Source organism: Lepisosteus platostomus, chromosome 9 (assembly GCF_059453375.1).
Source record: "Lepisosteus platostomus isolate fLepPlt1 chromosome 9, fLepPlt1.hap1, whole genome shotgun sequence".
NCBI classification, from domain to species: Eukaryota; Metazoa; Chordata; class Actinopteri; order Semionotiformes; family Lepisosteidae; genus Lepisosteus; species Lepisosteus platostomus.
In genome coordinates, this window is record NC_142619.1 from 9,156,062 (window position 1) to 9,180,535 (window position 24,474).

At 37.1% G+C, this 24,474-nt stretch overlaps 1 protein-coding gene across 1 annotated transcript; it reads left to right on the forward strand.

Moving 5' to 3' along the window:
• Positions 1-7,752: 7,752 nt before the first annotated feature.
• Positions 7,753-16,667, forward strand: LOC148654514 (uncharacterized). The gene is made up of 5 exons (XM_088646604.1): positions 7,753-8,241; positions 10,548-10,784; positions 11,414-11,571; positions 13,551-13,667; positions 15,112-16,667. Exons 1-5 carry the CDS (start codon positions 8,019-8,021, stop codon positions 15,340-15,342), a joined length of 966 nt encoding a protein of 321 aa, XP_088502730.1. The 5' UTR covers positions 7,753-8,018; the 3' UTR covers positions 15,343-16,667.
• Positions 16,668-24,474: the final 7,807 nt, after the last annotated feature.

A 24,474-nucleotide genomic window follows, 5' to 3' on the forward strand; every position in this document is an offset into this window, starting at 1 on the left:
CAGTATAGTGACGGGGACACTATACTATAAACAGGCGCCTTTTTTCGGTTGAGATGTAAAACCGAGGTCCTGACTCTCTGTGGTCATTAAAAATCCCAGGACATTTCTTGAATAGAGTAGGGGTGTAACCCCAGCGTCCTGGCCACATTTCTCATTGGCCCTTACCAATCATGGCCTCCTTAATAATCCCCATCTATGAATTGGCTATATTACTCTCTGCTCTCCTCCCCACTGATAGCTGATGTGTGGTGAGTGTTCTGGCGCACTATGGCTGCCGTCGCATCATCCAGGTGGGGCTGCACATTGGTGGTGGTGGAGGGGAGTCCCCCATTACCTGTAAAGTGCTTTGAGTGGAGTGTCCAGAAAAGCGCTATCTAAGTGTAAACAATTATTATTATTATTATTATTATTATTATTATTATTATTATTATTATTATTACTATTTGATATCTATTGTAGAAGAATGGCATGTCAACACTTCATCTTATCTGATTCCTTGTGTTATACCTGTGGAGAAGCTTGGAAGATCAAATGTTCCAAGTTAACCTGCATATTAAGGATTTTAAAGAAACAGTTAAATAACAAGTCAATTCCCTTTCATGCTATAATAGTAGCTTGTGTTCCTGCATAATTTGATTGAGCATAAAATAGAAAAGCACATTTTTATAAATTTTTACCTGATCCACGATTTTTAATCACCAGTTATGTGTTTTTTCAAGTCACAAGACAATGAGGACGTATAAGTCCCTGATCATTCCCACATACACATTAGAATCCCATACCGGCGGTTCAGAACTGATTGGACGAGTCGACGTTGGTCCCTCACCAACAACACAGTATGCCACATGGCTACAGGTGTTGCTGTGACGCTGAGAAAAAACAGCCCTGGCCTGAGTCTTGGAGGCTGACCAGTGACATGATCCAGGCTCCATTCCACTGTCTCTCAGCTAAGGCTGCACTCAGACAAATAGCTTTAGCAGTGGATTCAAGAGGTCAAAGAAGGAAGGAAAGAAGGTTCTGTAACTGTCAGGAATCCTCAATGAAAAGGTTTGCAGACCCTGTGCAGATGCAGGAGCAAGTAGATATTAAGACAGGCGAACAATCCGGAATGTCAGCCGAGATCGTAGTCGATAGGCGAAAGAGTAGATCAATAACCAGGAAGTTCAGAGAGAAGCAAACAATCCAAAACAGAAGGCGAGGTCCAAGGTCGACAGGCAAAAGGGAGTTCAGTATCCAGAAAGCGAGGTTCAGAGTTAACGCGAAGTAGAGCTCTCAAAGAGAAGACTCAATACCGAGCTGCGGGAAGTGGGTTAGGATGGTTTAAATAGTTAAGATTACTTTATTAGCCATATACAATTTCTTGCATTGGGAATTTGTCTTTTCATATACCCCAGCTTGCTCTCCATGAGACACAGACACAGAGAGAAGTTTTGGGGTCAGAGTGCAGGGTCAGCCATCGTACAGCACCCCTGGAGTAGGTAGGGTTAAGGGCCTTGCTCAGGGGCCCAAGGGATTCCACAGGATTTGAACCAGCAACCTTCCAGTCACAGGCACAGATCCTTAGCTACAGAGCCACCACTCTGCCCCCTTTTTTTTTCTTTAAGATAGTGCTGCATGCCACACGGGAGAACGTGTGCTGATGGATTAACACATGCAGCGGCGCTTGTTCTTATTAACCCGCTGCTGGTACAGGTTAGTTCTTTTGTGAGTTGATCTCCGCTGGCTGGTGGTCGTGACAGTAACAGCACCTACCAAGGGGCTGTGAGATGCTCGAATGCAGCACTTTAATTTTGGAATTTGTGCATGGCTCATTGTTATTCTATCAGATCTTACTGATATTTATTTTATTACTGGTGTGAGTCTAAAATGGTATATGAAGATGTGTTGGGTGGATGCTGTCAATTATTGGCTTTATGCTGTATATTTGTACCATATTATCTTTTAACTGTATGAGTTCCCCAAACTAAATTCCTTGCAGATTCAGTAGTTGTTATAGCACTAAAGTATTGAACGTGAACTTGGAAGTGTCAAATTTAGTTCAAGTGGGTAGCTGCATCAGCATGCGTAGGCTGCAAAGGAACAAGGTTTATTCCATGCTGAAAAGTGAAGAAAAGAAACACAACATTTCGGCTGTGGAGCCTTGTGTGACACACAGCCAAAGAAGGCTCTACAGCCGAAACGTTGTGTTTCTTTTCTTCTATAAACCTTTACTGTTCCTGTGTCAAATTTAGTTTCATTTTAACCAAGCCTAAAATTATTTTAAGGTCTTAACAGTTGTGAAGTGCAATCTATATTGTTTATGGTGTTTAAACAAACATACTGTAGGATTCATGATCTCCTGTTAGCTAAATGGTGGTGATGCTCTTGCTGAATTACAAATACTACAAAAGACCTTTAGACTTTACTTCTTAAATTTGGTGAAATTGAGGGAAGTTATAAAAATGATAATGATAAAAGCAGCCACTGATTTTATTTTTAAGTCATAATGCATGTTTTAATAATTTATTTACACTTCTCAATGTCAGGGCTCCAACACTTATTAAATGGGAGCTGCAGTCCCAGTTCCTCAGACCAGTTATTACATCTTGGAAACCAAATAAATTCATTGACAGTATAGGAAAATTTACAAATTTTGAAATAAGCACAAAATTATTTGTGCAGCCACCAGCCATATGACCTTGCAACTCGCAACTAGCAACCCACTGAAGCTCAGCAGGTGTGAGCCTGGTCAGTACCTAGATGGGAGACCTCCTGGGAAAACCTAAGGTTGCTGCTGGAAGAGGTGTTAGTGGGGCCAGCAGGGGGCGCTCACCCTGCGGTCTAGGTGGTCCTAATGCCCCAGTATAGTGATGGGGACACTATACTCTAAAAAGGCGCTGTCCATTGGATGAGACGTAAAACTGAGGTCCTGACTCTCTATGGTCATTAAAAATCCCAGGGCATTTCTCGAAAAGAGTAGGGGTGTAACCCCGGCATCCTGGCCAAACTTCCCATTGGCCCTTACCAATCATGGCCTCCTAATAATCCCCATGTATTAATTGGCTTCATTACCCTGCTCTCTTCCCCACTGATAGCTGATGTGTGGTGAGCGTTCTGGCACCTTATGGCTGCCGTCGCATCATCCAGGTGGATGCTGCACATTGGTGGTGGTGGAGAGGAGTCCCCATTACCTATAAAGCGCTTTGAGTGGAGTGTCCAGAAAAGTGCTATATAAGTGTAAGTAATTATTATTATTATTCTTAAAATCATGAGCTTTGTGAAAGTGTTGTAAGGTGCCATGTTGTCGCAAACTTACATTCAAGTTCCCACGAATTGTGATGTGAAGTGCTCCTTAATGCTCCCTAGTCACTGTAATGACTAATGTAATATGATCTACAAGCGAATATCATAATTATTATAAGTTATATTGTAAAATTAGAATTATGTAATTTCCCCACATAAATGTTCTATAGGCAGAGTTAAGAAGTAGTATTTGTTAGGAAAACCATCTCAAAGTTGAGAGCAATATTTGTTTTGGATTAAAAGAGATGTACTGCATTCACATCACAGGAAATTTAGACCATTCTGTGATGTAAATTAGGTTTTACAAGTCACTGTGCACATTTTACTTTCATTGTGGTTTGAAATGCACTCATCAATGCCAATTCTTTCTAACCCCAAAATATAAAAATAGCGTTGCAGTTCCCCCGTGTTACATGAATAATCCACAATATCCTTTCTTACCACAAGGTGGAGCCATACACTTATTTCTTAATGAGACTATCTTAGTGAATCTATGCATTACAGGGAAGAATAATGAAAGATACAGAATTGGTTGTACTAAGAATAAACTCATCAGTGTCTAATAATAATCTTTACACTTATATAGTGATCTGGCCAGATCAGCGCTACTCAATACCCACTCCATAAACAACAAGGCTCTTTACGCACCTGCGCACCTGCGCACCTTCGGTGGGGGGGGCTTTTTTACAATTTAAGTCCTACTACTATACCTCCTCCCTCTTCTTTGGAGTGCTTTGTTTTATGTTTCTCTATCCCTCCAATCTACTCTCATTGCCAGAGTTTATAGACCACCCAAACCCAGCAAAGCCATTTTTAGGTGAGTTTGCTGATTTACTCTAGTTTTTATGCCTTAAGTCTAAAAGGATCCTTATTCTAGGGGACTTTAATATACATATTGACTCAAGGTCTTCCAGTCTAGCTAAAGTCTTCCTTTCTCTATTTGGGATGCTTTGGTCTTAGTTTGTTTGTTCCCCTACACATAACAAAGGACACACCCTAGATTTAATTATTGCAAATTACTTTTTTGTCTCCCACTGCTCTTCCCTTGATCTAGACCTCTCTGACCACTTAGTTATTCTTTTTAATCTGGAATTACCTGTTTCTAACATTTCCCCCTAACGCTCTGTAAATTTCTGCAACTGTCGATCAATTGATCTGTCAAGGTTTGCAAAATCTGTGCTATCCTCCTTATCAGCATATAACGCTGCCCTAGGCTAGAACTGTTAGCCCTTCATTTGCTCCTCTATGGACAGCATGTTGCTCCATTATACTTTTTGGACAATCAGTCTGTATAAACCTATGCACATTTTGCACACACCTATGTATTTATTTATTTTTATTTATTTATTTTGTTTGTCTTTTGTTTTATAACTATTCTGATGTCTGTTTTGCTTGTCTTGGGCTGGACTGCTGTAACACATCAATTTCCCTACGGGATTAATAAAGTATTATCTATCTATCTTGTCAAAGCCAAACTGGCCCACCACATTACCTGCCTTATCGAAACTTTGCAACACATTCTTTACCTCAGCATCACATTCTCTCCACCATGCATATCATTTCTATACCTCCTCCCTCCATATCAAACTCAATAAACCAGTTACACACATGAAACCCACCACATCTATTTTAGATCCCATTCCCACCACTTTATTTCAGTCCTGTTTCTCTTCTCTCTGTCCCATTGTCCTCGATATTATAAATGAATCCTTGAACACTGGCGTTGTACCAACGGTCCTCAAAACTGCTGCCATAACCCCCGTGCCAAAAGAGCCTAGCATGGCTCTGGATTATCTAAACAATTTTTGCCCCATCTCCCACTTACCCTTTCTTGCAAAAATTCTACAAAGTGCTGTCACATTTCAGTTACATTACCACCTTGTAGCAAATAACCTTTTCAAACTCTCCAATTTGGCTTCCTTCAACTTCTCAGCACAGAAACTGCCCTGGTCAAAGTCACTAACGATGTCATTGTTTGACGCTTTTGATTGATGATTTATATACACATATTTTTAGGGAAGAACTCAGATTGATCACTGGATTGACAGCATAGTGTTAACCATTACACAAAGGAACCGCTGCCTATAAAGGCCATAGTGACTATCAGAGTCCAATAGACTTTACAATCTGTATAAAACACTCAAGGCATGCTTTGGTTGTTGTGGAGTGAACTCTGGTTTTCTACTAATTCAGCAATGTTAGAGCGGAGAACCAAATGTTTGCTGGAGAGTTTACTGGAAGGTGATAAGTAAATTGTGGAATTAAGACAAAGGTAATGACTATTTATACTGTAATACTGTCACTTCTCATCCTGTGTGCTCTTAACAACAAAGCTTTTATTAACACCACTGATAAAGGCATGTTGATAAAGACTGAGAGTTTTTTATGACATCTTATAGAGGCTTCTTACTTGAACTGAAAGGTAACTAAATAATGAACTACAGGCCAGACAGGGTCAGGCAGACTGGGGACAGGAAAACCACAAAAGTGTTTACACAAGTATATGTCCAATGTAACAAAATCTAAATTATGTATCCGCATAATTAATGTTTTCCATTCAATCCCAATTCCACACTTCTCACTTTCTTAGTTTCTTACTGCACACTGTTCCTGGGTTCAATTCCAGACCTGGAGCTCTATTTAGGTGGAGTTTGTATATGTTCCCAGTGTTCATGTGGGTTTCCTTCATCTGCTCCAGTTTCCTTCCACTGTCCAAAGAAATTCTAGTAGGTTTTTTGGGACAAATCTGGTGTGGTTGTGTGTATGTCTATGTCTGTGTCCCCTGTACAGGGTGGGCCAGTTTCTTGCCGAGATTGCATTCGCATTCCCACAAATTGCGACTTGATGCGGCCTTTCCTGCTCACTAGTCACTGTAATGACTAATGTAAGGCAATGTATGAGCAAGTAAGTACATATTTGTGCAGCAGACATTTCACTGCAGAAATGTTCCAACGCCATCTGCATCCAGAGTAAGCAGTATTTGTAGGCAAAACCGTCTCAAAATTGAAAGCAATATTTCTACTGAATTAAAAGAGATGTATTCAAAAGCCTGTTTTTTTTACCATGTAACAAAGCCACTTCACGTCACCGGACATTTTATTGCCTCAATCTGAATAGCAAACATGGCATTGCATATACCTGGAAATTTCGTCCATACCTGGAAATTTTGTGATGTAAAATGGAGGTTTTACAAGTTACTGTATACTGTAAAGCGCCGGGGTTCACATGGGCGCCCTCACCGCTGCCGCATCAGGTCGGCCCCCCACCGTCGGAGACTTGAACCCGGGCCTCCCATGTCACTCAACAGGGACCCAGCCTCTTGAGCCAAAGGGAAATCTCCCGTCAGCCCAGCGGCTGCGGTCCCCGCTATCCACAGGGAAGGGCGGTGACATCACCGCTCTGGTAAGCCAGCTCTCGCAAGCAATGGAGGCCGTATGCGTTACAATACATTTTATAATTTTATTGTGGTGAAATGGATTAGTGTGGTTAAAAAAACAGCATTGCAGTTCCCCTTTAAAATGCTATTATCCTTGTAAAATTTGTGCATCTTGCTTTTGTTTGTAACTTATTTATCATGTATTCTTCAAAAATGGTTAATACATTTTTTTTAGCTATATAATTCATTTAATTGTTCTAAATAGTAAAATAAGGTTTGTTAGGAGCTAATAATTGTAGTGTACTGTATGTGTAAATCGTGATCTGGAGAGTCCCCTTTCAGAGATCTTGCTTAGGAACCCCAAAAACCTAGGGCCAGCCCTGGATGGAACTGCAGGATGCCAAAATATTATTGAATGAAACAGAGTTTAAAAGAAGCAGAATGGCATAGAGGCCAACAAATCAGTAAATAATAGATGGCAATAGTTTAATGGATTCTTCTTGAAACAACAAATTAGTCCAAAGAGTAAATAAATCAAAGCCTATGAACCAGCAACATGTGTAGTTTTACAGTAAATATACTGTAAGAAGAACACAGAACAATTTTAAAAAACTGTTAAAAATGAAGCCATTCTGCCTATCTAACTTAGTTGGTAGTTAGTGGATAATAGATCCAAAGGTTTCATCCAGTTGTTTCTTAAAAAAAGGCAGGATATCAGCTTCATTTAATATAACTATCCAATTTAATGTTGGTGCTTTGGAGAAAAAAAATGAAATATGCAAACAATTTACAAAACTTTCTGGCGAATGCATAAGACTGTGCTAGATTTTTCCATGTACCAGCATGTTCTACCATTGTTGTCAAGTCATTTCAATAGATCACCATACAAAAACAGGCAAAAAAACACCTGTTATCAATACTATTTTCTCCAAACAAATACAGCAACTCAACTGAATACCTAATCACAGTGCACCCACTTTTATTGCACTTTGGTTACACAGTAAACCTGCTCCTCCTATTCATGATCATATGATGTCATATCATTGAGGGAGAGACAGAAGCCCTTGTCAATATCAGTCCTTCAAAGACAACCAAAGAAGGATGGAGCAAGACCACAGCCAGGAACAAAGGAATGAGTGATATTTTTAAATTGAGCTATTGGAGTTTGTGGATTTGTATGCTAGCAAAGACTTTAACTATTAGAAATGTAAGAATAACAAACAGTAGATTTATTGGGAATGTGTGGGATACTTTTTACGAAACAATTCATACATTTTGGGATGTCAGAAATTGGTCGCCAAATTTCCCCGTTTTTCTGAAGGTGTGAGTAGTCCCTTTATTGTGTTACAAAGACTTGAAAATGTCACTGTCTTCGATGACCGGGTCAGTGGAGATTCATATGAACTTGGGACTGGCAAAGAAGAAGGAAATTGTGAACGCAGTAGCACAAATTCGTGACGACGCCTCTAAAACTCTCTCCCACTCCATCGAGGAGATTTTAAGAAAACCATCACAACGTGGAGCCACAGAATTAAAACAGGGACATTTCGAGGGAGCTGCTACGCCATCGAAGTTCATTGAAGGTAAGTTGGATTTTTATAACACTAAAGATTAAAGAAAATGTTCTTTTGTTTTTATTTCTTCAATGGCAAAATTAAAGAAAGAAAAAATAGCATATGAAGATCTGCATACCAGAACTAATGAAAACAAATAGGTAAATGTAATTAGGAAGATAGAGCTGAACATACAGTACAGTTACTGTATGTAACAAATTTGACATGGGATTGTTCTACAGTATGTCTAAAAAAAAGAGTACAAAAGAGAATGAGATACTTATAGTAGATATTCAGATACCACTCGGATAGGGCTCTATGTATTTTACAAAATACTTAACACCTTTCTCAAAAAGATACAGTATAAAATTGTCAGTGCTCACACTATATATACCTCAAGAACTCATTAAGTGATTCAAAATCTGAAAAGCACATTGTCTAGATTTAAGAGCTTGTAGCTACCACTACACATGGCAGTTTAGGTAAACATACTGTACACTGAATGATCACTGTTACCAGGGTGCAAAATCAAAACAAAAAAAACACAGGTATAAAAAAATAATAATTCGTGAAGCTACCTGATTAATCCGTTGCATTATATTCTGCTAATATCCATTTCTTTATACAACTTTGTTGACTGCAGTGGTTGGTGTTGTGCAATGCCACTGTTCTTTTACTTTATAATATTTGTTTTGTTTGGTAAATGTGTGAAAAATTAATGTGAGAAATTTAGAAAAGATCTGAGTACAGTTAACTCAAATAAAACTAAAAATCATCTTTTCAATTTCATATTTATTCACTGTAACAATTAGGCTACAGTATGTACAGTATATAATCAATATAAAATATCAGTTGGCATAAATATTATTAAGAAGTTGGCATAAATATTATTAAGACATTATATATGTTGATATAGGTATGTACCCATTATCACGTTGAAAATATTGAAAATTAATTTTGTGCATTTTTAAAGTAAGAATGTTTAATAAACCCCATCAATCATTAGCTTTTTAAAATAATATACCTTTTATTATATATTTTATGCATGGACAAAATATGTGATCTTCCCAGGATTAAAATATAGTAATAACAATATTGTGATGAACTATCAAGACTTGTAAAAATAGTAATTTATATCATGTAGACCCCTTCTATAGATTAAACTTCTATAGGTGCGAACATTTCCTATTTGTCTTACCTGATCTGCAGTGCTGTTGGTACAGTACATACAGTATGGGATGCTGCACCTCATTCAGGTGGGTGCTGAGCTTCATCAGCAAATAAGGAGGCCCCACTTTTAGTAATAATAATAATAATAATAATAATAATAATAATAATAATTGCTTACACTTATATAGCGCTTTTCTGGACACTCCACTCAAAGCGCTTTACAGGTAATGAGGACTCCCCTCCACCACCACCAATATATATAAGTATATAGTATATAGTATATATAAGTATGTGTGAAGCACTTTAGAGTTTTGGTGAGATAGAGATAGTCCTGGTACACCAGCTATTGGTCAGTTCACTTCACCTACTGTACCTGCAGTGGGTTGTGTTTTGTATCCCTTACTGTTAGAATAATTAGGATTCTATTTAAATTTATCGATAAGTTCTTTAGATAGGAAGTATACAAGTATACTGAATCTTCTGTACCCCTTAAGTGGTTAGTAATATTCTTTTTTTTCCTGGTTGTTTAGGCTTACTGAGCTTAACTGAAAAGATTTTTCAACTTTTTTGGAAAATTTGCGAAAAACTGAATTTTCTGCACTGTGTCACTGAGTCTTTGGTTTTAGGCATACATCTTTTGGAGACTGCTTATCAAGCACTTTAGCAAACAGACTAAACAATAGGATTTTAAAAAGGGAAGCTTTGTTCAGTTTGCTAAGCTGCAATAACTGAATACACAGGAGTTTTTCCAGGAACAGAACTGTGAAACTCTGTACTACTATACTGTATGTATAGACAGAAAAGGCTTTGGGTTTCTACACATTAGCGGAAGGTTAGCCGATTTCTATAAATGGATTTTAGAATTTTTTTATTGAACCATATACTTTGAAAACACAGTATGAAGGTAATAATCCAGTAAATTAGTAGGGCTTTTTGGCAAAATATTTTAAAATTTCACTTGATTATTCACTTGATTATTCAATTTGAAACTGTGAATAGAATCAAGTTTTTTACCCAGAGAAGCTGTGGGAGTATTCAACAAAATAGTTAGATCTGAAGATAATTTAGCTACTACCAAATAGGCTAGTCTGCTAAATGAAGTACTATACAGGCATCCTTATTTTTTCGTAAAATGGGTGACGATGGATGTTCTTTGTCTCCTGCAGAGCTTACTGAACAGCAGCTGTCCTCACAAGAGCTGGAGAAAGCTCTCTGTGAAGGGAGTGTGTCTAGCCCAGTTAGGAGCAACAGAGGCCAAGACCAAACCAGGCTTCCCAGTGCTGTGTCACAGAAAACAGAATGGATGCACCTCCCCACAACCCCCGGAGAGGGACAGGAGCGTCAGAGAAAGAACAGGTTTTGTGGGATCCAGGGTCACCACCTGGTGTGTCATTCCCTGCACGGTGAGTAAATTCCCAAGATCCAAACAAGCAGTGACACACCCACATGAAACAGTGCTGTGTATTCAATTTTGGTGGTAAATCTATTTTTATGCAGCAGGCTATAATCTCTTGGGCTCACATAGCTTGCACAAGCTTCTGCACTATATTGCACTACAGAAGGCTTCCTTAAATTAAATGTACTCAACTTGAAGGCTTTGATGAAGATGCATTTCAATCCTGCAGAACAGTTTTCAGCTCTGGTTATGATAAACCCTAGTCCCTGAGGTTTTATAGATGTCTTCACTGGGTCTGTGGAATTAGCAAATTATCTTAGGGTAGCAACCTGCAACTCACAACACATCACAAGCTGATGTATGGTGAGTGTTCCAGTAGTCTATGGCTGCCGTCACATCATCCAGGTGGATGCTGCACATTGGTGGTGGTGGAGGGGAGTCCCCATTACCTGTAAAGCACTGTAAGTGAAGTGTCCAGAAAAGTGCTACATAAATATAAGGAATTATTATAATAAATCATTTCACTTATCTGAATGTTCCAGGATTACAGTCCCCTGCCATACCTAGGGTGCTAGCTGAATGAAAGATGACTCTTTTATTGTTATGCACCATTTATTAATTTTATTTGCTGTGCAGCTTCAGTAGACAAGAAGGGACGTCGCAGAATACGGACCACCTTTACCCCTGAGCAACTGGAGGAGATGGAGAAGATCTTCCAAATCACTCACTACCCTGATGTGTACACCAGGGACGAGCTCGCGAGTAAGACCAAACTCCCTGAAGGCAGAGTCCAGGTATCACCTTGCAAAGATCTCATATCCAGTCAGGTCCAGCTAACAAATATGCACTTAAGTTTAAAAAAAAAAGTACTTTCTCAATATCACATTCTTATTGCCTTTAAAATAAAAGAATATAAAGATAGGCTGACTTTGACCTTAAAATCGTTCTTAAGGCTTAGTTTTACATGCCATGTACAGGTGAACAATGTAATCAAAATGCAATATTGTTTTAGGTTGCCCTGATATTTCCTAAATCCCCAATCTCAATGTAGTATCAGGTTGGTTCTTGCTGAGATTTTAAAACCTTCTGCTTCACAGGTAGATGCACATCAGCTCTGAAACAGAAAAACTAGCTGATGTGCTAGAAGTTTTTTTTTTCATGTAGACAGGGTACTTATATATACAGAAGATACAGTTTTTCATCAGCCATAACACTTTTGGTCTGGATTTAGCCTCAGGGAGAGTAAACAGGCCCCCACATAGTGCTTGAACAAAGTATGGCGCTGCGTTATGAAGTCCATTTTTGCTTTGTTGTTGTTTTATTTAAGAAAATATTAACAATTAAGACAGGCGCAGATTATAATTAGTAACACATTTAAGAATCAAGAAAGTGTGTGGAACAACTATGTTACCAGTACAAAAATGTTTATTGGCAGGCGATGGCCAGTTAGTCTAAGGCCTCCTGCCGTCCAAAACTATCCTACTCTTATTTGACTCCTGAAACGTGGACCAACCACAGAGTATTGCTAATTAAAGAAACAAGTAAGGGAGATAATAGAGAGAGATAATACTGGTTTCTGAACAGCAAAACAGTCCACAGAATGATCTGATCTATAGAACAGACATACATTTAAGAGAACCATAGTTCTAAACCAGATAATGCATCCCAGAGAATCAGTCGTGGTGGGGACAAAAATGAAATATGTACCTTTATCCAAAAACATAAAATGAATAACAGCCCTTTTCTTGTTGTCCCTCTGGTCCTGTGGCTTGTTCTTTTCCATGATTAAGAATACTTAAAATGCTCCACTCCTGAAAAAAAGAACAATAATCTTGATGCTGTGTATCGGCAGGCAAGTGGTACTTATATTTTTCTCTGGAGGAAGGGGGTAACAAGAGAGAGAGACCTTATATAGAATATAGTAGAGTTGCTTAAATAGTAAGCTGGTCTCGCAAGAACGGCCAAACACCAACTGGGCTACAGCAAGCCCAGCTCTGCCCTTACAACAGACCTGTTGGTGAAGTCGGAGAAGTCATTCCCTACTTTGACCTGGGATTTTGTCACTGAAAAGCCCATTTGACTTAGTGGATTTCTGTGCCTCCTGTTGTTTTCTGTACTGTTCTGCCTGAACCTTATAGACTATAAAACGGCTATTTCACAATCCATATTCGTAATCAAAGTATACTCTCCAGCTGGCAACTTTATGTATTGTATGTATTGTATGAGCTATACTTTGAAATATATCTGTTGCTGGAAGTACAGTGTTGCTTCCAAACGTCTATCAATCACAGTATTTTATTTAGAACATAGGAACATGAGAACAGTGATAAACAGGAGTCTATCCAACCCATCCATCTTAATAGTCAGTAGTGAAATGATCCAAGGATCTCATTCAGCTGTTTCGTGAAAGAAACCAGAGTCTTTGTTTCAACAACATGGTTTGATAGCTTGTTCCATAGTCCCACAAACCACTGGTTAAAGAAGTGCCTCCAGTTCTTGGTTTTAAACACTTTCGCCTTCTGGCTTTCACTGTTCATTCAAAAGAAATCTGCTTGCCTGACTTTGTTAATAAAGCATTATCAGGTCTTTAGACAGAAGTCTAAATGAGGCCTTACTAGTGTATTATATAGTTTTAATATCCCTTGATTTGAGTGCTATACTTTTATCTATTCTGTATATCCTAGAACTGTGTTTGCCTGCTTAGTTGTTTGCCCTATTCATTATGAAGATGTAAATGGCATTTCCAAGTCATTTTGTTTTTTCTCTATGACAGATCTGGTTCCAAAATCGCCGAGCCAAATGGAGGAAGCATGAGAAACTGGGAAACTTTGGGGAGCTGCAGTACATGACTGAGGTGGACACGGTACCAGCTCCAAGGCCCAGCCCAGGAGTGAGTTAACATAGCTTTACGCTCTGGATTTTGCTCAGGACAGACTTGCAGTATTTCATACATACGTCTGGTGTCATGACTCGTACCTTCTCCCATAAGCGCACTGGCGTACTAAATTCCACACACGCTCATCTAGGAACTAATTATCCAACCACGTCTCTCTCTCTTCAATATTTAAACACTCTTCACCAGCCTACCTACAGTACACTAAAGTTAGGAAGTCTTCCACAGCTTTCTCTTGTGCGTGCTACTATTCTCCACCTGACTCCTTTGACTTACCGACCTGGTTCTACTACTTTTGACTTTCCTCTTGCCTAACGACTTGGATTTGGAATATTGGATTTACTTTTGCTTGTACTACCTTCCTCACAGCTTCGCACAGGGGTCCAACAACTCACCCCTTTCAGAAATCCTGACAACTGGAGTCTGATCGCTGATAAAATAGATCACTTACAAGGAACAAAGACAGAAACAAGTTGAATCATTTTTTAAAACATTTCCTGCATAAACTGTTCATTCTGTTAACTTATTTTACAGTACTAAATCAAAATAGTTTTTACAGCACCTCTAATTCCTCATTAGGAAACTAACTCAGATTCTAAACAAATAAAGTGATTGTTACAGGTACAGTAGCAAAATAAATAGGCAAGACTTTTTTATGGTTGGAGGTACTGTATGAAGGTCAATATGCTATTTGACTGTAAACCCAGTAGATCAGTTACAGAGAATTCTAGTTAATACATTCATTTTTAGACCAAATCTATCTCTTGCATCCATTACTGTAATTGCTTGATCAAGGAACTCTTAACTAGTTACAGTAAATTCAAGCAACCTTTTCTAAATGTTTAACTATCCCTATTTATTATTGCTTAGATCCGTATTAATATACAGATGTTACAGATGTGAGACTTTGGATGGGTGTACATTAATAATCATTTTGTCAGTGAATATTACCTCAGTTCCAGTATATCTTTGAAACTGTATCTGACTTGAATATCACGGGTGTTGTTAAGTCTGAATAACTAATTCAAGGCAAGCATATTTCAGTCATTTCTTATGAATGGTTGTTTCACAAATATTTATTGAATAAACCTAATTATCCCAGAAATATTTACAAGTAAAGATTTATTCCATGCTGAAGAGAGAAGAAAGGAAATGCCTGAAGAAGGCTCCACAGCCGAAACATTGTGCTTCTTTTCTTTTCTTTTCAGCATGGAATAAACGTATTACTTGTTCCTTGTTCCTTTGCAGTCTACGCATGCTGACGCAGCTACCTACTAAGAAATACTGTATTTACTACTGCCATTACTAAAAAGACCAAAAACAAAGACTGAGGTTTGGAAAGTTAACACTGTGAATTTTGAGAAATAACTTGGGATGTTTTATTTTATCTGAACATGCAAAATGATTAGACGTGTCACTCATTGTATTCCCTTGGACACAGGGTGATGGAACGCTGCCCCATGAACACACAGACATCTCCTTCCTGCCTGGGTGCGACCTCCTTCCCACAAAGCTCCTGCCTGCTGGGCTACATCAACAGCACTTCACACCCTACCATCCCGCCTCTGCCTTCACTGCTCCCTTCCCTCATGTACTCTTGTGTTACTTGCCTCCGGGACATCCCTGCATCTTTCCAAATCTCCTCCCAACACTGAGGAAGACCCTCAGCTGACAAAAGGCCACAGACCTCTGAAGACCTCTAAAAATGTGAAACTATTCTCAAGTCGGTCTCCTCAGGGTATTTCCGCAGCACAGGCTATTTTATGAAAAATAAGACTTCTATGTAGTTGCTTGTTTTTTATCATGTACACTTTATTGGTACTTAACAGAAAGTATATGTCATTTCGCATTGGATGTTTTCACAAAAAAACACATTGCTAGCACTTTTCTTGCTTTTGTCGGTGTGTCAGCAGTCTTACCTCCGGTTTTTGACGTGGATCTAGTAAAATCCTGTAAATAGTTACACTGAATGACTAATAAGGGGAGAAGTTAGGAATGTACAGTATAAGGTTCAATTTAGTATTTGCCCTCCTTTAGACCCTGTTTCAATTCCTGGGGTGCTGTCTATTGTTCTTCCCATGTTTACACCAGGTACCTCTTGGTGCTCTGGTTTCCTCGCCACAGTCCAAAGATATGCTGGTAGGTTAATTGGCTTCTAGGAAACTGAGAGTGTGTATATTTGTGCCCTGTGATGGACTGTTGTAGCATGCAGAGTTCCCTGTACTAACTACCCTCTATTGGATAATGCATGTCAAAAATGAATGTACTGAATGTCTAGTATGGTTAAAAACAGCCATCATGATTTCTGCAGCATAGGAGGGCATATGGCAGCATCTGAACACGCAATTTTTTTTGGACAAAATTAAAGATAAGGACACTCACTTCAGAATTTATATATTAAGGTCAGGTCAAGACATTTGTATCATTACAGTATGTTTCTTGACTCAGTGGTGGGAAATCTGAACTGGGTGATTATTTTTCATTTAATCACTTACTGTACATATAACAAGACCAAGAGTCATATTATGATATCCCAGTGTCTCAAACTTCCTGAAGATCAGGCTTGAAACCTTATGGTCTTTCATTTATAATTACCAACAGGAAATTATTCTTATGACACTAGTCAGAGATTTTTTAATGTTCCTTAAAAGAAAGATTACTGATTAAAGATCACCCAACTGTATGTCAGAATAAAACAAAAATCCATGTGATGATAACATAACATAATGATAACATAAACTCATAATTCTTACTTCTTTTGTTTGCAGTTGCATCTACACTAAATTAAACCCACCTGGCAATCACAAATTGCAAATACAGTGCTTTGGATAAGACAGTTTTGAAAAAGAAACAAAATCGTGAAAGTAATGGTTTTGAATTTTGTGGAGATGCTGAGGGTGGCAGAGTTGTTAGCACAATGCTGGGTTCACTTCTGGAGCTCGGTGCTATCTCTGTGGAGTTTGTATGTTTTTCCTGTGTTCTTGTGGGTGCCCTGGTTTTCTCCCACTTTCCAAAAACATACTGGCTCCCTCACAACCCTGAATTGGAAGAAGGATTTAGAAAATGAGCTAAAGTAATGTTTCAGTACATGCACTACATTTTTACATAGTTTTATACAACAATTAATGTTAATACATTTCTGAAGTCAAGTTATATTATTTAAGCCAAAATTGGCCGACAGGAAATCAATATTTGAATTAAAATATGCTTTAATTGAAAGAAACACTTACTTAAAACGCGTTTTTGTCTTTTCCATTTTTTTAATTGCATTTCAAGTCCTTTTTTGTTGTCTTTATGGAATTACTTTCCCTTTATCACCTCAGTTTTAAAGTTATGTTTTTTAACTAATATTTCAGCTGTGTTGCAAGCTTCTACCACATGGCCCCCAGCAACTGTTCTGTCAATTTGTCACAATGGGAAAGCAAAGACAAAGCAAATTGAATTTAGTGTAGTATGTCTTAAGGGAAGAGTGTCCCACTGGGTGGGATACTGTATTTATTCAGTACAGTTTAACCCCTGTAATGCTGACACATTTATACAGCTAAGATAAATTAAAGAATCTACACTTCCAAAGTTTGTCCTTACATGAAATGTGCAAATTTAGCCTGTGTTAGTATTATTAGTTAGTTATTTGTATTTACTTTACATGGTACGTTTTATCCTTTTCTAGAGAGTAAGAGCTGCATGAAAGTTTCTGGTTTTAATACATCTTCCTTTTCACTTCTGACTCTTTAAACAAGTTTCTGGTTGTGATCATATTCACTCATATTCAAGTCACTTTGGCTGTGTAATCATTAATATAACAATACACAGGTGCATCAAGGTGTAGCCAAAAAATAGCACACCTCATGGGCAGAAGCTAAAAACAATGCAGCTTTATAATTCAAAACATGAGAGCAGGCTCTCTTTTTATCAGGTACCGGTTGTTCAAAAATAATTCGAATAATAAAGTGGTAAAAGTGATCTTAGATCTTTTATGTAAGATTTATCTAACTTTATAGTAGTCATTTCGGAATTGAAAACGGGCACTTTTCAAGATAAGTTTTTAAATGGGCAAGAGCTATATGAGAGGTAATTCTGTAATTTATCCTCTTTGCAGGAACATTGAGGAAGGCCCCAGGACACAGCACAAAAAGAGAAGGAAATGCGCCAATAAGCATTCCTCAATTGAGTTGAATTACTTGCTTAAATTCTCTCAAGGTTTATGTGCCATGCTGACAATATCCTTACCTTTCTGAGATAAGATGGGATATGAAATGGGAGCTGGAGTTATAAATGTTGTAATGTGTTGAGCTTTCTAATTATTGCTCAATGAGTTTATGGCATTATGCAGATAAGACTGTTCCTTATTTGATAATGAAGGGGTCATTGGTAGGTCAAAATGTAAATAAAATGTCAGCAAGTTAAAAAAACAGACTGAAGCTCAGTATACAGTTAGTGCATACTGTCTTTGAGCTGCTTTTGTAATATAATCAGAGAGTGGTTTTCTAAGCTGGCATCTGAGTTAAAACCACTCATTTTTTTTAATTTGGGATTTAGTGTTTTGATGTAAAACATAATACTAACTTGTTCAAAACCCTTCAAAACATATATAGAAATGCACATTTATAAAAATGCTTTTTCATAAGTGTTTCCAAATAAACAAGATGCTTGGTAAAAATTGTTGCTGTTAGAATACTGTACAAGAAAACAATGTAAAACTGCAAACCAACCGAGGTTTGAATTATTTGAAAACGGACACTGGAGATATGGTACAGAATAAAATAATTGTATAAGAACTGTTCACATACACCCAGTTATATTTATATTTACAAGCTTGCCTTTTTCTGTTAAAAAGAAACTCCTATTTCCTGTCCTGAATGTACAGTTAGATTTCTCAGGAACCTGTCTTTTCTGGTCTCTGGTGAATTTTGATAAGTTTTTTTTTTCTTCACAAAAACTGTATGATGTGAAAAACACAAAACATAAGTAAGAAACAAGCAGCTCAGGCATGTTTTGTCTGTCGTATTGTAGGTCTTCTAAATGAAGGTGATGCTCAGAATGTTTCGGATTCTGAAAGGTGTTATTTCAGAATGTTTCAAATACCCCTCTAGTGTTATAGACAGCAAGAAAGGATACTGTACTTTGAAGACAACTGAACTTTGGAAAAGATTGTGTGCATTTTGTAGTTCCAGGAGTTAACAGTGTATGAGAAGAAAAACAGGGGCAAATAAGAGACAAAATGAGCCTGACCTTGTACTTGAAAATTTGGAATGTTTTTGTTGACCCATAAAGAGGAGATGTTTTTATACAAACAACAAAAGTGCAAAAGTAGCAATGTAAACATCACTACAACGTATCCTGGGAGAATATTAGGATTGATCTGATCATCTGAGGCTACATTACACAAGCTTGGATTATACAGTAGGTTGTATTGGCACCAAATAAGGAAACCATTTTTTATAATAAGTTAAATGTAATAAGTGTCTTCTCATTGACATACATTTTAGTAAATAATATCATAATTATGAGCAGGTCCATGCTGGTACTGAATATTCACTGCTGTTTTAGTGTATATACTGTACCAGCATGGTATGCTGGTTCTATATTTTTCACTCAAGAGTTTTTTTCTTCTTCATGCAGAAACACGGTTTTATGATGATACTGACATTTTATAATTGTTTTTAGTTTAAAATCATACAGATTTGTAAATCTGCAAAGTGTAGCCTTTTATCTTTATGAATGTGCAGTGAAAGAAATGATGATAATGACTTTTTAAATATCATGGTGTTGTGGATTAGCAACAAAACAACTAATTGAAGTATTTACCTTAAGCAGCTATGATCAAGATTTTCAAGATCCACATGAATTAAAAATTGCTAAATGACAAATGTAGTTTATTCAAATCCAAAAAACAGGATTAACAAAAGTCAAAGTTGTTGTAATATATTGAGAGCCATTAAAAACATAACAAATGAGTATTGGAACACAGCAAATGAGTATTACATTTTAAATCAGCATAGAAAACTATTTCAAACTAAATTGTTGGTGCACATACAGTAATATAAACATACAGTATATTTTGCCTAAACTGTCTTAACATTCACTTTACAGCAGTTTATACTGTAACTAGTCATCATCCACTAATTCACTTTACATTAATTCACTATAGATTAAGCAGGCGGAGCAGTGGCTCTGTGGCTAAGGACCTGCGCCTGTGGCTACAAGGTTGCTGGTATGCATTCCATGGCCGGCAGGGGAATCCTACTCTGTTGGGCCCCTGAGCAAGGCCCTTAACCCCAACTGCTCCAGGGGTGCTATATAAATGGCTGAACCTGCGCTCTGACCCCAAACTTCTCTACCTGTCTGTGTGTCTCATGGAGAGCAAGTTGGGGTATGCGAAAAGACAAATTCCTAATACAAGAAATTGTATCTGGCCAATAAAGTGATCTTGTCCTATTAAAGGCCTTTGTAAGATTCTTCCATTGATTTTACCTTTAATTTAATTGCTTACTGATCTCAACTTGTTATCTTTGCAGAATGTTTTTATCTAGGTCATGTTTGGGACTTCTGAGAAAAAGGAAAGACCAGACTAGTACAAACTTACTGTATTTATTGTATGTGAAACAGTTTTTATATATTAAATATTAAAGTTTTTAAATCAGTGTATATGAAAGTTGTCACAAATCTTGTATGAGATAAATGCCTTCTTTATCAAAAGTGTTCCTCTGAGTGGAATTAAAAGCTCAAGAAATGAGTATAACAACCAATTGCACATGTTTTTAATATAGTATTATAATACAGTATACAATATGTTGTTGAGCATTTTTTCTGGTAATAAAAATGAAAGAATCTTTTAAGTTATTTAAAAAAAAGATATATTTTAATGATTTTTATGTATTAATCTTCATTTTAAAATACTTAGCTGTCACTATGTTGCCCAGACTGCCACAGTACTTTTTCTTTTATTGGAATGTGGAGGTGCATTTATAATGGTGCTCTTGCCTTGACTCTAAACTTTTCAACTCTTAAACTTTTAACCCCAGTCTATCTGTCTTTACAGCCCAGTTATAGCTGCCTATCTTATCAAACACTTATCATGAAAAACCTTTTCAGCTATATACACAGTATAGGCATTAATGTGCTTATTTTCGCTGCAGTTTTTTATGACTGTAACTAAGCATTTCTTTCTGAGAAAGAATCATATCGAGGACTTATTGTATTAAAAATAAGTTTACTAGCTTTTAAATATACAGTATTTTATTAGATTATCACAGTATAATAAAGGCATTTATTACTGTTTTTTTCTGCATGACTTACAGACAAATTGATTATATTACCTGCCAAGATAATTGATACTGTACATGTTTTCATACCTAAGAGTTACATAAGACCTCATCTATTTTTCTAAATAATAGACATGACTGATGCTATGACATCCTATGGTTAAGACATTTAATGAAGGAGGTTTGAGCTTTGGGGTGTTAATGTAACATATAATTAAATTAAATTTTAAAAGGTTTGGCACAAATAAAATTTATCCAAATAAGGAGCAGTTTCATTTTAAATATAAATCAAGAGAATAATTAGAAGAACACATAATTAATGACAAAACAGTTTAGCTGACTGTGGTTAAAGAAGGTTCAAAATGATCCAATATAATCAGAGTGGTTAAGAGTGTTCAGAAGTATTGCCTTATTTAAGTGAATGTCTTTGAAACTTGTTTTTTTTATATGTACAGGTAAAAATAAATATCATATGTTATAAGTAAAAACATTTGTTTATTATAAATACACATACGTTGAAAAGATCATTGATCATAATTAGAAATTATAAGAAAAGTGGAGAGCTGCATTAATCTGAGAACAAAAAGATAAAAAAGTGGCTATAGACCATTCTTCAGGTACTGTATGTGGAGAAGAGAGCATGAAGCATTGTGGTTGGAAAGAAAGTTTCCAAAAGTTTTTCTAGCATAAATGTCTGTTTAATCCCTGTGAAAGTACCCAGACAGAAAAGGTAATGTAATCATTGTCAGGGGCAGTAAAGTGGGGTATTTGCAGATATTTATGATCCTCACTGCTATGATGTGGTTAAAGCAGTCTTCTTCCTTTTTTTGGATGAAAATGGCAGGCTGGTTTCTACAAATATTGAAATAAATTAGTAAAGTGGGGCATTCGAGATTTGTGATCCTCACTGCTATGATGTGTCTAAAGCAGTGTTCTTCCTTTTTTGGGGATGAAAATGGCAAGTTAGTTTCTACAAATATTGGAATAAATAAGATTCCCAGACAAGGAACGCTTTTGTGAGTAAGTGGCCATGTATACATCAGTCATAGTGTACTGTATGTACTGTATTTGTAGGTAATAATTTGGCTTCTTTTCCTGCAAAAAGTGCCAGTTGTACATGGTGGTTAATACAATAAGAAGGCTGTGGTTTGTTGTTTGGCAAACCGTGTGAATAGATTGCTTATTAGGTCTGAAGGGAAGAGCAAGTGAGGTCTGGTTCTGAGTTTCTTCTGGGGCTGGTTTGCCAGCTTTAGGTTTTCCTGATGACCTTATCAGTAATGTACAAAGGAAATTCACATTCAAGGAAAAAAGAAACAATTATGAGGGTTGGTTTGGGATTTCAGTCTCCTCTCTATATAAATAATGAAGGTTTTTATATATTTGGGAAAGCAGGAGCTGTAATAAACATTAACAGTACCAAGTTTGTGGAAGACATCCGGAACAAAAACAAGTTGAACAAGGCGATCAGGACTTGAGGCAAGATTACCAGTGCATCATTGGACTCAATAGCGTGTGTAAAGGAGAAACATATCATCTTTTATATTATAATATTATAATCATGCACATAAAATCTTAAATAATCCCTCTCATCCACTCTTTTTAGAATATACTCTTCTACCTTCTGGAAGGAGGTACTGTACCAGATCCCTTGAATGAAGACTAAGAGAGCATTTATACTCTCTTCAATTTATGCCTAAAAGTTACAAATGATGTTATAACTATACCTATAAGAATGCTTTAAGGTATAAACGCAGTTATACCTTAAACTGTATCACCATGAATACAATTGTCTAGGAATAGAGACACAGAAAACTCACTAACCTGGGCTTCAGACTGAAATCCACTTGTTTTGGGTGTTCATTTTCTGGAGAAAAAAAAATCAACATTTTCAATGCAGTTCACTTAAGATTATAAGTACACATATCATGTAATTAAATATTAAGTGTTTATAATAATAATTGACAATTTTATATAGCGCCTTTAAAGGTGGCTTCTCAAAGTGCTTTACAGGATGACAACAACAATAAATAAAAATAATAAGATAAAACACAATTACAATACACAACAGAAGAGACCATGGATGGTGGTACTAAGAAAAGCAGAGGGGTGAAGAATGGAACCAGTTAAGTAAAGGCTCTCCTAAAGAAGAAGGTTTTGAGTCTGGATTTGAAGGAGTTTAAAGAAGGTGACTCTCTGGTCTCCTTGGGGAGGGAGTTCCAGAGCTTGGGGGCATAACAGGAGAAGGGCCTGTCACCCATACAATGTAGACAGGCCTGGGGAACAGTTAGGAGACCAGAATTAGAAGAGCAAAGGTTGCGAATGGGCAGTAAGGCAATAATAGTTCAGAAAGGTACTGAGGTGCAAAGCCATGCAGAGTCTTATAGGTGAGCATAAGGATTTTAAAGTCCACACGGAATTTGACAGGAAGCCAGTGGAAGGATTCCAGGATAGAAGTAATGTGAACACTTGCATTGGACCTGGTCAGGATTCTGGCTGCTGAACTTTGGACATACTGCAGTTTGTTCAATGTAAATTTAGATGCCCCAGCGAGTAGCACAGTACAATTCGGGAAAATACAAATGTGTTGAACAGCTTTTTGGCCACAGTTAGTGATAATATAGGGCGTAGTCTAGCGATATTTCTGAGTTTATACAGTTTAAAGCACAGATCATCACGAAAAACCTGGTTTCAAGGAGGTGTACTCAAACTTTTGAGTACTGTAGACAAAACAGATATTTACAGCAGGGAAAACTCTCACGGAGTAGCAGCCTCAGTTGTTGCCATGTCGGCTTGCCAGTAAAAAGAATGGTAAGAGCAAGACTGGACAAAACGGGAACAACCAGGTTCAGGACAGTTCCACTGTATGAGTTGAGGTTAAAGATGTTAATACAGACTGAATTAAGGCAAGACAAATACAGTAGGTCCAGATGCCTCAGAAAAGATCCACACTTGGTCAAGACAGGAGTTGTGTGTGCAGTATACAAATCAATTATTCTTAGTTCCTAGTACTTAGAAAAGTATGCCCAGAAGCGCAGTAACATACAGTATGCTAACCGTAAGAAACGAACAGAAGTTACAAATGAAGAAATTGCTGTTGTTAATAGTCAGGGGGAATTACGCAAGTGACTGAACACAAAAAAGCTTAGTAGTTTTCTTCACAATATTGAAGTTAATTTTTAAAAGATGATAATGATGACAATTAGATATTGACAAAAAAAAAATTTCTCTGTGCAAGGCATCCTCTTGAATTCAGACAGTATGCATGTCAAGATATTATTGTAGTACATTCCTAAATTTCTGATGTTAATGGAGATCATTTTTTGTAAACAAACATAATCTGTAGAGCATACATTTATATTTTAATTGCACTAGGTATGCATTACTTAGGAAATTATTAACTAAATCACAAGTTCATCAATCACGTATCTATATTTAATGCAAGAAAAATACTTCAGTACCTTCCCCTGGCAAGAAGTCCAAGTGACTCATAGCTTGTGATTTAATACATTTAATTATTAACACAAAAGGTTTTCTCCTTA